At 40.9% G+C, this 12,360-nt stretch overlaps 1 protein-coding gene across 1 annotated transcript; it reads right to left on the reverse strand.

Moving 5' to 3' along the window:
• Nucleotides 1-907: 907 nt before the first annotated feature.
• LOC115681934 (uncharacterized) lies at nucleotides 908-10,824 on the reverse strand. Its single transcript, XM_030606047.2, has 13 exons — nucleotides 9,999-10,824; nucleotides 8,306-8,384; nucleotides 8,161-8,217; nucleotides 7,529-7,584; nucleotides 6,507-6,732; nucleotides 6,139-6,225; nucleotides 5,983-6,057; nucleotides 5,756-5,836; nucleotides 4,379-4,443; nucleotides 4,106-4,298; nucleotides 3,898-3,986; nucleotides 2,750-2,864; nucleotides 908-1,186 (listed from the first exon to the last, which is right to left on the reverse strand). The coding sequence occupies exons 1-13, from the start codon at nucleotides 10,637-10,639 to the stop codon at nucleotides 1,145-1,147; spliced, it is 1,806 nt and encodes a 601-aa protein (XP_030461907.1). The 5' UTR covers nucleotides 10,640-10,824; the 3' UTR covers nucleotides 908-1,144.
• Nucleotides 10,825-12,360: the final 1,536 nt, after the last annotated feature.

Consider the following 12,360-nt stretch of genomic DNA (forward strand, 5'->3'; position numbering starts at 1 on the left):
GTTGATAGGAGTTGAGAATCGAGGTAGTGAGTTGATTGGCGATGAGCTTAAGAATCAAGAACATAAATGAAAGATAGAGAGACGACTCAGACAAAGTGAGAGTGAGACGAGACGAGCACTTAGTTCATGGGCGTTGAGCTTCAGATTAGGGATTTTAGAATTTTTATTTTTCTTAAATTGTTTTCTTGTTTTTTTTTTGTTGGAAAATTTTCTTAAAAATTATATATATATTACCGGTCTAGTCCTAGTGGGCGGTTCTACATCTAGAATAGGGAACCGGACTGTTTCTCACCGGTTCTAGTAAATTGGACCGGGAATCGGACCGGTCCTCACGGGAACCGCCGGTTCTGGTCCGGTTCCGAGCGGTTCCCGATTCCTTTACACACTCCTATATCATATTGTCTCGAACCCTTTTCCATTCCCACGTCTGTTTGTCCATATTTTGGCTCTCCCATTCATTTCCAAAAGTAGTTGAGCCTACCCTCACGCGAAGTCGAATTTTAGGCGTCCGATGCGCTCGCATCGTTAAAGTATTCTGAGCATGCATGAGATGATCGACGCGGTGTAACCAACGTCGATTTATCCGCATGAAATGCATTCTTGTTGATTTGGTGTTTGAAATTTCGAACTTTGATTTCCCACTAATCTATACCTCTTACCAGTTATTGCAACGTGGCATGACCGCTACTACGCAAATATCCTCTCCTACGTGCGACGGGCGAAGCCATTTGCGCGTCGGATTCCAATCGTTACTCAATAAGTTATTAAGCAGACAAAGTCAACACCGCACCACACCGGCATACAACCACTACACCCGGTCCAGTATCGAACCTGCAATAAGATCAAGCAAGTTTACGCGGATCGAGACAGGTCTATGAGAACTCCGATTCAGATTGCAGACGACGCATTCCAGAAAAGTGACAATAAGAACAAGAAATACATCCGCTCCCTGCTTTATCAAATTATTTTCCATGTTGATAATACACAATGAGAATCGGGTACATATTCTGAGTGTTCCAAATCCTAGAGGCAAGAGACAAATAAAAGTTACAGATCCCTCCAAGCACATAAAATTTTCAAAACAAAGAGACCATCAAACGCAAAAGCAAAACTGTTCCTAAGAAAATCCTTCGCCTGATCCCGATCAGGCTGCACCCTTGAACTTTGCTTCATACTCCTGGGGTGGCTGCGCAGAAAACAGGTAAAAACATTAGACAAGGAGACGATGCTAATGTAATCATATGCAACACCAACACGGAAGTTCTTCGCACTGAAAATGTGGAGAAATGCACTTGGTGAGAGTGTTTCGAATTTTCACTGTGGTGGGGTGATTTAACAATCGGTGGAGATGCAGAAGCAGAAGTGCATTTCTAAGCCTTGCGACCAATGATCAATTGGATAAATTTATACAGAAGTAGAAAAGGAGAAGAAAGTGGAAGTGGGATTTGCTCGTTCAATCTGTTAATCTTATCATGGCATTTATCTTGAATATATTCTCCCTAGCTGAGTTAGCCAGGAGTTTAAAGTAATCACTTTTAGATTCTCAAGTCCCTTGTCCCATGTACAGAGGGGAATTTGAATATTATGTTGATGCATACAGCTATCATGTGTGGACGTGTCGAAGCCTATGCCATGTAGGCTGCGTTTGGGAACGCTTTGGGGGAAAGTCTTTGGGGAAATGTAAAGGACTTTAGGTTGAAGGGGTTTTTCAAAATGCAAATTGTGTTTGGTAAGTTATAACTTAAAAGTCCTTTGCAAAGTAATTTTGGGTAAAATAGCGTTTGGAAAAATTATACTTGCAAAGATCTTTTTTTTTTTATTAAAAATGTTGAAACTCTTCGCCGGCTCCGTCGAAGGGCAGCCGGTCGCCGGCGATCCAGATCCGGCGCCGGCGGCCGTCGTCTGAGGCGAAAGGACCTTCGGCAGCCCTCAGCGACCACCGACGAGGGCCGCCTGGGGTCAAGCGACCCCTGACGAGGGTCGCCAAAACCAGGCGAGGGCCGCCGGCGACCCAGATCTGACGCCTCGCGGCCCTCGCCCGAGGCCGACCGACCTCAGCTCGTCGGTACCGACGAAAGGACCGCGACTCGTCTGAGGCGAAAGGACCGCGACCCACATCGCGACTGAGGCGAGATCCGGCGCCGGCGCCTCGCAGATCTCGCCTCAGACGCAGATCTTGACCGACCTCAGCTCGTCGGTGGTCGCCGAGGGCTGCCGGAGGTCCTTTCTCCTCAGACGACGGCCGCCGGCTCTGGATCTGGGTCGCCGGCGGGCCTTGAGGTCGTCAAGGTCGCGCGATCTCAGGCGGCCCTTGCCTGGGTCGCGTGACCCCTCGCGGCGGTCGTGCGAGCCCAGGCGACGGCCGGTGGGTTGCGCGACCACGCTGGCCCCCCTCTGGCCGGTCGCCGTCGCCTCACAAACACAGCTCGTTGGTTACCGATGAAGAAGACGATGAACAGTACATATGAGGCCAAAACCGGAAAATAAAAAAAAAGATGAGGGTAGTTTCGGAAGAAAATTTTTTCACTTACTCTTGGAAGTTGTATGCCGAGAAAGCTGAAAAGCCCAAGGCAGCCTAGGACCTGCCTTGGGCTTTCAGCCTTCCGAAGGCTTTCTTTTCCTCAAGGTGAGTTGCAAAAAATTTACCAAACACCCAATATTTGGCTGAAGGAGCTTTGGACCCCTAAAGGCCCTTGGGAAAGCTATTCCCAAACGCAGCCGTACTACAATCCAAAGATGAAATGCGTACCATGAATATTGCCGATATTGACCTCCCTGCGAACCATCTCAGATGCATTGCACGCTGAGCATTCATTGCTGCCGGTACATTTTCAAACCTTAAATACACCCAACCAGCGGTATTTCTGCAAAAACAAAACGTATAAAAGGCTACGTTCAGAAAATGCGAGTACAGTTCAACTGAGAAAACGAACACATTGAACATGTATAAAGAGTGCTCAACAAATAATTGCTTAGGCAAACGCCAAAATATCATTCAGAAGCTCCATGGCAAAAGGAACCAGTTCTTTTGCACAGAAAGAAAATCCTCTAGAGGTCATGGTCATATCAAGATAAGTTCGGCAAAAAGTGCCCCATGAGTGTTCAGATTGTTCTTTTGTGACAATTAACTAACTCCTACTGATGCTCAGCCTCTTCTGAGACCCTACAGTATTGTCTATCAAAATTTTACTAACAGTGAAAGAATAAGTTTAGAACCACTGCAGCAGGATCCATGATGAAGCCATCCTTTAAGCTTCCAATGAAACTACTTTATCAATGGGAAAATGATACAATCGGTCCCTGAACTTTAGCCCAATGTACAATTTGGTCCATGAATTTTTAATTTGTTCAATGTAGTCCCTAAACTTTGGCCCAATGTGCAATGTGATCCCTGAATTTTTAATTTGTTCAATGTCATCCCTCAACTTTTGGTACATGTTCAATTCAGTCCTTAAACTATATGAAAATATTCAATACAGTCCTTTCCATTAATTCAAGTTTAGGGACTACATTGAGCATTTTCATATAATTTAGGGACTGAATTGAATATGTATCAAAAGTTCAGGGATGACATTGAACAAATTAAAAGTTCAGAGATCACATTGAACATTATTCTAAAGTTTAGGGACTATATTGAACAAATTAAAAATTCAGGGACCAAATTGCACATTGGGCCAAAGTTCATAAACTATTTGTGTCATTATCCCTTTATCAATTTAACTCCAGGATATTCCAACTTGGTGCCTTCTATGGGCACACGGATTGCAAAAAAGTTTTGATGTTACTGATGTATAAAAAACTGGAATCAATGATCAGTGGCATCAAGTAAGGTAAAGAGAATTTAATAGCATCCCAGACTTTGTAGAGTTACTACACATATCGGGTTACAATACATACTTGTCCACGTATATATGCTTCACCCGGCCAAATTTGGAACATTCTTCTTCCACGTCCTCCTTTATGTCCAAATCAAAATCAGGCTCCGTCTGCAGAAAGAATTTCCCATGAGTGATAATCCAGAAAAGGAAAGACAAAAAAACAAAAATTGTATCATGAAAGTCAATTTCACTTGAAAGGAACAAAAAGATCAAAGCTCAATACGGACCTCAGTGGCTGGATCAAACAAGTTCTTCAGCAGCAAGCACTCAGTCGGGCTTCCAACAGCTTCAGTGGCTGCAGAAATAACTTGTGCAGGAAGCATAGCCATAGGAACTGCAGCTTGCTTGTTGAGAGGCAGGTTAACAGCTTGTTGATTTGGAGCTCCATTTAGTGCAGGGACTCCAAGTGAACCCGCAATACTGTAAACATGGTGAAGCGAGGTTAAAACAAATACTTATTCTCTATCTGGAGAACAATAAATACTGCTGGCACAACAAACCTGGTGGCAATTCCAGTTCGATCCAGCTTCTGCATTAGTAAGGCTCGTGACTGAGCATTTAAGGCCTGCATGAAGCGCATACCACAAAGGATATATCATCCACCAATCCAAAGCAGTAGCATTTCCAGAGCAGGCAATTCTTGAAAACTGTGGTAAAAAAACTCACATGCAGCAGATACCGAAAATATTATGCTAATTGTCAACCACAACCTCCACAGCTAAAAGCAAAAACATAAACAGCAGAGAATATGAAATTTCTTTTCCCCACTCTTATCCTTTTTGTTAAGGGAAAAGATTAAATATGTCACAGCACTAAGCCTTTATGGACATTCAAAATTGTGTCAACTTCAGCTTAGAGCCAATGTATCTCAACCTTGCATGTTTGGGAGGACTTTGCTCTACACAATTTGCTTGTCATTTATAGTGGTGTTCAAAGTTTAGACTCTAATTCAATATTGAACACCTGAAACCTCGAACAAGGCAAAGGCCACAAAACAATAAAGAAGGTGCCAAAATTGATGTGGCCATTTATAATCTATTCATATTTTCTTAAACTTAAGATAGTGCTCTTGTTTTGGCAAGAAACAAAAAAACTACTTTCCTAAGCCAATCTAAACACGTGTACGCCTTTAAGAGTTGAACTAAGTTGCGTCAAAGCAGGTTCATATAAATCTTTCAGCCACATCAGATTCTGGTTCTCTGTGAATTTCTGTTGAGTTTGAGCCAAAATGTTTAACACTATCCCATGAAACAAAACCACACTAGTCAAGCTTCTCATTTTGCTTTCTTCAGGGATCTTAGATATACTGGCACAATAACATTTCAGACTGCTATGCTCTTAGGCAGTCTTTGACAGAGTGTATTCCCTTCTCCTGTGAGCAAGCAAATCCTTTTCTGCTAGCCTTAGTGTAGAGGAAGAGCTGCTCATTGACCTAGAAGACACAAGCTCAAGTAACAATAATGCATTTTTTTAATGCAATAGCAACAGTACTTATATTTCACAAGCCTCCCCAGAAACTTGAATGCAGGAGAAAGCTCCATGATCTTTTACCCAACTTTCTGTAGGAGAAACGATTCCTTGTTTCCCTTGAAGAAGCTTTCTATTTTTATTTTTTTGGTCGTCCCTTGAAGAAGCTTTTATAAAATCAATTTTTCGCGAGTTGCCAACTATGCTCCTCTATAATATTTTGGCTATTACTATCGGAAGATAGCTATTTCTTGCATGAAGATACTAATCATCCTGATGAAAAATTCTGATGCATATTTGACAATGCCAAGGTGTTCCTACTAAGGTTACATTACAGCATCCAAAGTGCCAACCTTTTGTACCTCAAATATCTTCTATAACAAGAAGTATAAAATGAAGCTGTCACTTACCAATCCACCTTCATCATCATCCAAATCCGCAGACTTTGCTGTAATATCTTGTGCTCCGACATGATCAGTTACAGAAGAAATCTGTACAGTAGATAAAAATGTACAAAATTAGCAGAACTCCAGAAAGGAAACAAAAATCAATGAACAGTGAATAAAAGGAATAAAAACCGTTTAAGCACAAAAAGGATGAACAAGGACAGATCTGATTCCAGGAGACTCAAGCTTACCTTGAGAAAACGACCAGCGATTTCTAACTTCCCATTTACGCTTTGAGCGGCCTTAGCATGTTCAAGCTGAGCAAACTGCAACGGATAATCAATTAACACACCAAGATTCTAAAAACAGGGGAACAACCACTAATTCAGCCAGAAACATATACAGACTTGAACAAACCCAAAGCCTTTGCAGTGTCCAGTCTCTGGATCAAGGGGCAGTTGCACCAGCTCAACAGGACCAAAAGCCTCGAAAATCTAAAACCCAACAGCAAGGTTCATACGTTAATTAAACTTGCAGAATCAGAAGGCAACTATAAATGAATCTTCAATAAGCTGGTATAAAAAACAAAGTCAAGCAAGGAAATGAATATTCTACATTCCCATTTATGATGCTTTCCAATAAGTTGTCCACAACAAAATCAAATTGGATAAACCAAACAACCTGCCCCAGCCCCTTATTCTCTTACAATAGTAGTCGAAATGCAAAAGCAGAGTGTCTTTAAACAGGCAGTGATGATTTACAAAAGAAAACTTACACTTTTCAGATGACTTTCTGTCATATTAAAATGTAAATTCCCCACGTAGAGTTTCCTGTCTGTGGCTCCATATGCTCCGGCAGTACCTGAAGCACCAGTGGCGGTAGACTGAACAAGATTCTTCTCAGCCTCCGAAGGTTTAACCATCACAGGTTGCCCAAGAAGTAGCTGTCCAGAGAGCGCTATTGCCATTGGTACTGACATTGCATCGTAAAATTCAATATACCTGCAGCATCACGAGGCTCCTCTAAGGTGGTCAGGACATGTATGCCACCAGAAATTGTGATCAAAACTTACAAAGCATAGCAAATTGAAGCAGGGAAACAAAAACTCTAGTGAAGTGAGCTCAAGCTGAGGTTCGTTTGATCAATCTGACGCCTCATATGAAAAGAAAAAGTTAGCTCATCGCAGTGAAGATATAAGAAAGCAACGACGAAAGGTAATTATAGAAGATAAAAAGAGCAATGCAAATGATAGAAAACCAGGCTACAATATAGCTGTGCCTAATGTTAACTTCACAAGTATCTAGTACCAGCACCAATATCTCAAAAGAGTATGAAACAGAAAGAATTGAATTAAATTGTCAAACCACCACCCATAGGAAATTCAATTATATTAACCACCAGTAGTTATTTTGATTGGATCAGAATCGACCAATAAGCGTCCACGCAAGAAAATGCATATACCTGGTTTATCCCTACATGAAACAACCATCACTCACTAAGTATGGGGTGCAACATTCAATCCAATAATTTAATAGCTTCCACATGTGGTTCGCTGCTCTGTGTAACAAGAAGTAGACATGGCGAAAATAAAAGGAACTCAGGGTCATGTCATCTACCTTGGCAACGCAGCATGAATTGATAAAACATGAGTGCAAGGTATTCCCATCATCCCTCATCATTATCGCATTGCTAGTGAATTTAAAAATACAGTTAAACTTGATCCTTCAAATAAGATATGCTTAAGATACTCTACAGGCATGTAAATGTCATAAAGCTTTTCTATGGCGAAGCACATACCCAACACCTTTTGAACGTCTTGAATTCCTGTCCATTATCAACCTGACGTCCCTTACCTGTAGACAAGGAAATTACAACTCATGAAACCAGGATCCATATGTGCTGTCAAGAAATAGAAAAAGTACACCACTTTTTATGCTGGTAAGAGCAAATAGTCCAACAAAGCACAGATGAATATAAATGATCAGGTCTCTCATTCAAATACTTATGCATGGTACCAAAAGATGCTTGTGCAGGTCATGCCAGTAGTAATTACTAAAATTCGGTCCAAAACCTAACAGCATTGGCATAGGGGGGAACAACTCATAAATGTAAATGCATTTAATTTGCAAAACAGATTCCTTTGTAGATATGCTGTTTTCAGAGCTCTTTCGGTCAATAATTTTGCCTCTCATCAATGCTCTAAGTAATTTTCTCTTTACTCATCACAAAAAAGAAAGTACACAGATTAATCAATAACAAAAAATCAGAATAACCAGAATAGCGGAACAACCAGAGCTAATCTCCAGAAAGCAGAAATAGAAAGATTTTGGCTGAAACAACATTAGCAGCGCCAAACTAGGTATTAAGAAAAGCACTCAGTCTTCAAACAGAAAACGTTCAGTGGCTCATATAAACTGTTAAACCCTAACCTTGCCAGCTTTTGAGAAAAATTCATAAGCGTCTCTCTCAGCTGCTTTCAGAGGCATCTGCAAAATCAACACCATAAAGAAGATCACACCAGGACCATTTCACCAAATCTAAGCTGGCTAAAGCAAATCATATAAAAAATTCTACCTGGTAAGCAAAAACAGTTCTCTGGTCCCTTTCTGGATCAGCTTCAGGTTCCACTGCCTCTTTCTTGTCCTTAAATCTCCTGCATATTACAATTTACATAAAATAAGACTAATGTGCAAGGAAACAAAGACAATACAGTCCAATACTGGAAATAATTAAAAGTACTTATTAAATGATACTCATGCAGATGAAACTTTCCTGGGTAAGTAGAATTTTCATCCAAGAGAAAGGCCATAATGTTATAGACACTGATATTAGCAATGACTACCACCAGTTTTTTGTAAAGTTTTTAATTAGGTCAGAAGCAAAAGAGAACATCAACTTAGGTGAAAAGATTGAAAACACAGGATTACGTTAAAAGGCAGTAATTAATAGCACTCCCAATTCATGCTAAAACGAACAACAAAGCTCGAAATGCCAAGTGCCTTATGGTCTATATCAAAGCAGCAGATAGTTAGGTATTACTTCCTGTAATTCATCTCATTGTTTCAGATTTCATTCTTATCGGGTGACAGATGGTTCCACGAGAAAAACTTGAATAAATAAAAGATACTCCAAGTCCACCCAGTACAAATGCACACAAAGCAGGGATGGTTTCATTACTGTTTCAATATTCCATTAAATATGACATTTTTGAATTATTGGTCCCTTTTCCCTGTGCTTAAATTATATAGCTAGAGCACAATTGTGAAAGAAGACGCTTTCCTAGCATGGAGCTTCCCTACAATCACTGAACTTCATTTCAAGTTCAATTTGCAAGAAATGGAGCTCGAAATTAAACATAGATTCAGCAAGCAACTGCTGTTTACTGTTGACATCACATTGTCTGCTGGTCAGGTAGAGAAGACCAAGTCAAAATCCTCTTGTTCCACATACCAATGATTAGGACGAACAGCTTGAGAAAGTGAATCCAATGGCTAATGGTGTATCGAGGAAAAAGACCAGGGGTAGAAAGGAGAAACATATTGATTTTTTAGAAATTAATTATATAGTTTACTTTGCTATATTATATATTCACAGTAGTTGATTGTCTAGATCCAGCTATAATTTCCTTTTTTCTTCAGAATCCTACTGAGTCTTGCATTTAGGTCCTCCAAACAGAATCAGGATGCAACACTTTGTAGTTCATAACTGATTTATCACTATTAACAAACATGTAGAGTGATGCACGAGACAACATATGTAGTAGCTATATATTCAAAAGAATAAAAGCATCGAGCTGATTTCAGACCACTATCACAATATCAATGGTACAGAGAGAGAGAGAGCAGCAGGTACACAGTTTGACAAGGGGTGTACAAAACATTCATCCTTGTTATTGAGGCCGCAGCCTCTAGAGTTTGCAGACAATATGAGTTCACGCTGACAATAGAAAAGCCATAACACAAAAGACATTATCATATGTGAAACTTCATAATAACTTTCCTAAAAGCTAAAAATTCAAAATTCACTCCAGAAACATCGGTCAGAAAGTTTATGCCCAAAACCCAATAACCTTTCGCTAAGTGCTAAGGATAGCTAAGTCGAGGTGATGAAGCTCACTCAATAACTGCTCCACAGCAGCAAGCCTCTAGGGCAACCAAAATCTCACTGGCAAGCCACCAATTCTAGGTAGTAATTTCACGTTATTTCAACAAAGCAGCACGATCTCAACTACATGATCTGCAAAGGACATCAAAGAAGCGATACAAACCTGTTATCGCGAAACTCGACCTCTCTTTCCCTATCGAATTCACCGTCGTGCCTCAGTGAGCGGCTGCTGCTCCTCTGCGACCGACTGGCGCTCGGGCTTCTCCGCGAATGGCTGGCGCTCCTCCGCGGCCTCTCCCTCTCCTTCTCCTCTCTCTCCTTCTCCTTATCCCTCTCTCTCCTCTCCCTCTCCTTCTCCTTCTCCCTCTCCCTCCTCTCCCTCTCCTTCTCCCTCTCCTTCTCCTTATCCCTCTCCCTATCTCTCTCTCTATCCTTCTCCTTCTCCTTCTCCTTCTCTCTACTGCTCCGCTCCCGCTCGCGGTCCTTCTCTCTCTCCCCATCCCTATTCCTATCCCCCTCCCTCCCGCTCCTGTGCCGCTCCTTGTCCCTGCGGGACGCCCTGTCCTTCTCGTCGCGGTCGCGGTCCCGGTCTCTCCTGGAGCCGTTCTCCTCCTCCCCATTCCGAGACCTCTTGCTCTTCCGGTCCTCGCCGTCCGCGTCCTCGTCCGCATCGCGCCTCCTGTAGCTCTTCTCGCCCTTCTCCGGTGGAGCTCCGTCCCTGCCCCTCCGCGGCCTGGAGGAGTTGTCGCGGTCGTCCTGGTTCTCCACCGTCTTCTCCAGGTACTCGTACTCGTCGAAGTCCATCGAGTCAGGCCAGGCCGAGTCGAGGTCCCTCCGCCGGAGATGGAAACCCTAGGTCCGCCGCGACGACGGTGGCGACGGCGGCGACAGGGGGGCGGGGGCTTCGCGGATTCTAGGGTTTTTCCCCGAGAGCGACGAACGAGAGAAATCGCGAGGTGGTTCTTCGGTTCGAATTCGATCTTTGGGGGTCCGGCCTCGATTTGACGTGAGATTTAATTTGGGAAATTATTTATGAGATTTTAATTCACTGAAAATGGTGAACGAAATGCAAAAAGGAAAAATATCAAAAATAATTTCTCATTTTTTTTATAATCCTGTGAATAAATATCGCTTTCGCGTATTTTTAAGCATTGGAAAGGAAGAATATATCAAGAACATTTATCGTTTTATTTACGAATAAATTAATTAAGCCCCATTTTGGAAAATACCGAACCTTGGAAATTCATTTTAGGGCCTTTTTTTTTGTTTAGGGTTTTGAAGGTGCAAAGTGATTTTCAAAGTCATATATATTTGATATTTTCGAAATATAGGTACGTAAGTAATTGTTAAATAAAATACGAAAGATTTTTTTTTTTATAAAACAAACGACCATCCCAACTGTTCATTTTTTTACCAGTCAAATATGTTTCCGCCCTTGAAATAAAACGTTTTATATTTGGTTGAATATTTATTGCAAGAAAAATACTACCTACTTTGCGGTAAAAAGTTTCATTTTCTTTTGGTTGAATAAAAAAAAATTTAACAAAGTGGTAAAAGATTTGTCTATGTAATATGTATACGAATCGACGAGCTTGAATTCTTTTAACGATAATGGCATAGGAGCTGCCTCAACTTTTTCGATTCGTAGAATGTCGTTTTTGAATTTTTTTTTATTCAGTTAAATCTTTGAATCGTATATATTTATTTGTTCAAATTGGTCCTTCGGCCAAAATGTTTAACGAACATGCTGATGCAGCCGACAAGTGTCATGATGGCACTTGCGTGCCTACACTGCCATGAAAAAAAATGAAAAATAAAAAAAAATGTCGCGAAGAAGAAATTGCAAAAAAAAAAAGGGAGAAAAATGGGTTTGCGTCAAACGATTGTGAAAAATCAAAATAAATTTTTGACATGGCGATTTAAATAAATTCGCAATATTCAATTTAACTCCATATTCAATTTAATTATATGTCCACGACATAAAATAAGAATTTTAGATTTTAAAATATTGTCTCAATGATCACGGCAATTCTGGGTTAGGTAAAAAGTAACAAAGTGTGGAATTGAGGAAAACAATAAAAAACATTGCATATTCCTCGAGATGCCACGCCACCTATTTAATATACACACCATTTAATTTTAATAAATATATATATATACATATATATAAAAGAAAAAAAAAGTTAATGCCATACACCGACATTTGCCATGGCCATAGGCTCCAAGCAAAACCATGCATATGGTTAATTTTACTCGGTTCGGACATTAGCATATCCTTAAAAGGCTTCACTTGGTCCACGAGGTGTAAAAACAAGTTTGGATATTGTTGAAGTTGGGGCAAAGAAAAGGTGAAGTCTGGGCTGATCTTCAACCTAGGCCCAGATGGAGCTTCCAGCATACCAAGTTGAAATTCCAACGCCACTTGAACACAACTTTGAAGATGAATCTGTAAACCCAATTAAAGGCTGCATACAACCTTTCTGAACACAGAGGCAGAATAATTTGCAGAACACATAAACTAGCAT

This window comes from Syzygium oleosum, unplaced genomic scaffold, assembly GCF_021117445.2.
Source record: "Syzygium oleosum isolate NSW1041296 unplaced genomic scaffold, Sole_v2.1 Sole_v2.26, whole genome shotgun sequence".
NCBI lineage: Eukaryota > Viridiplantae > Streptophyta > Magnoliopsida > Myrtales > Myrtaceae > Syzygium > Syzygium oleosum.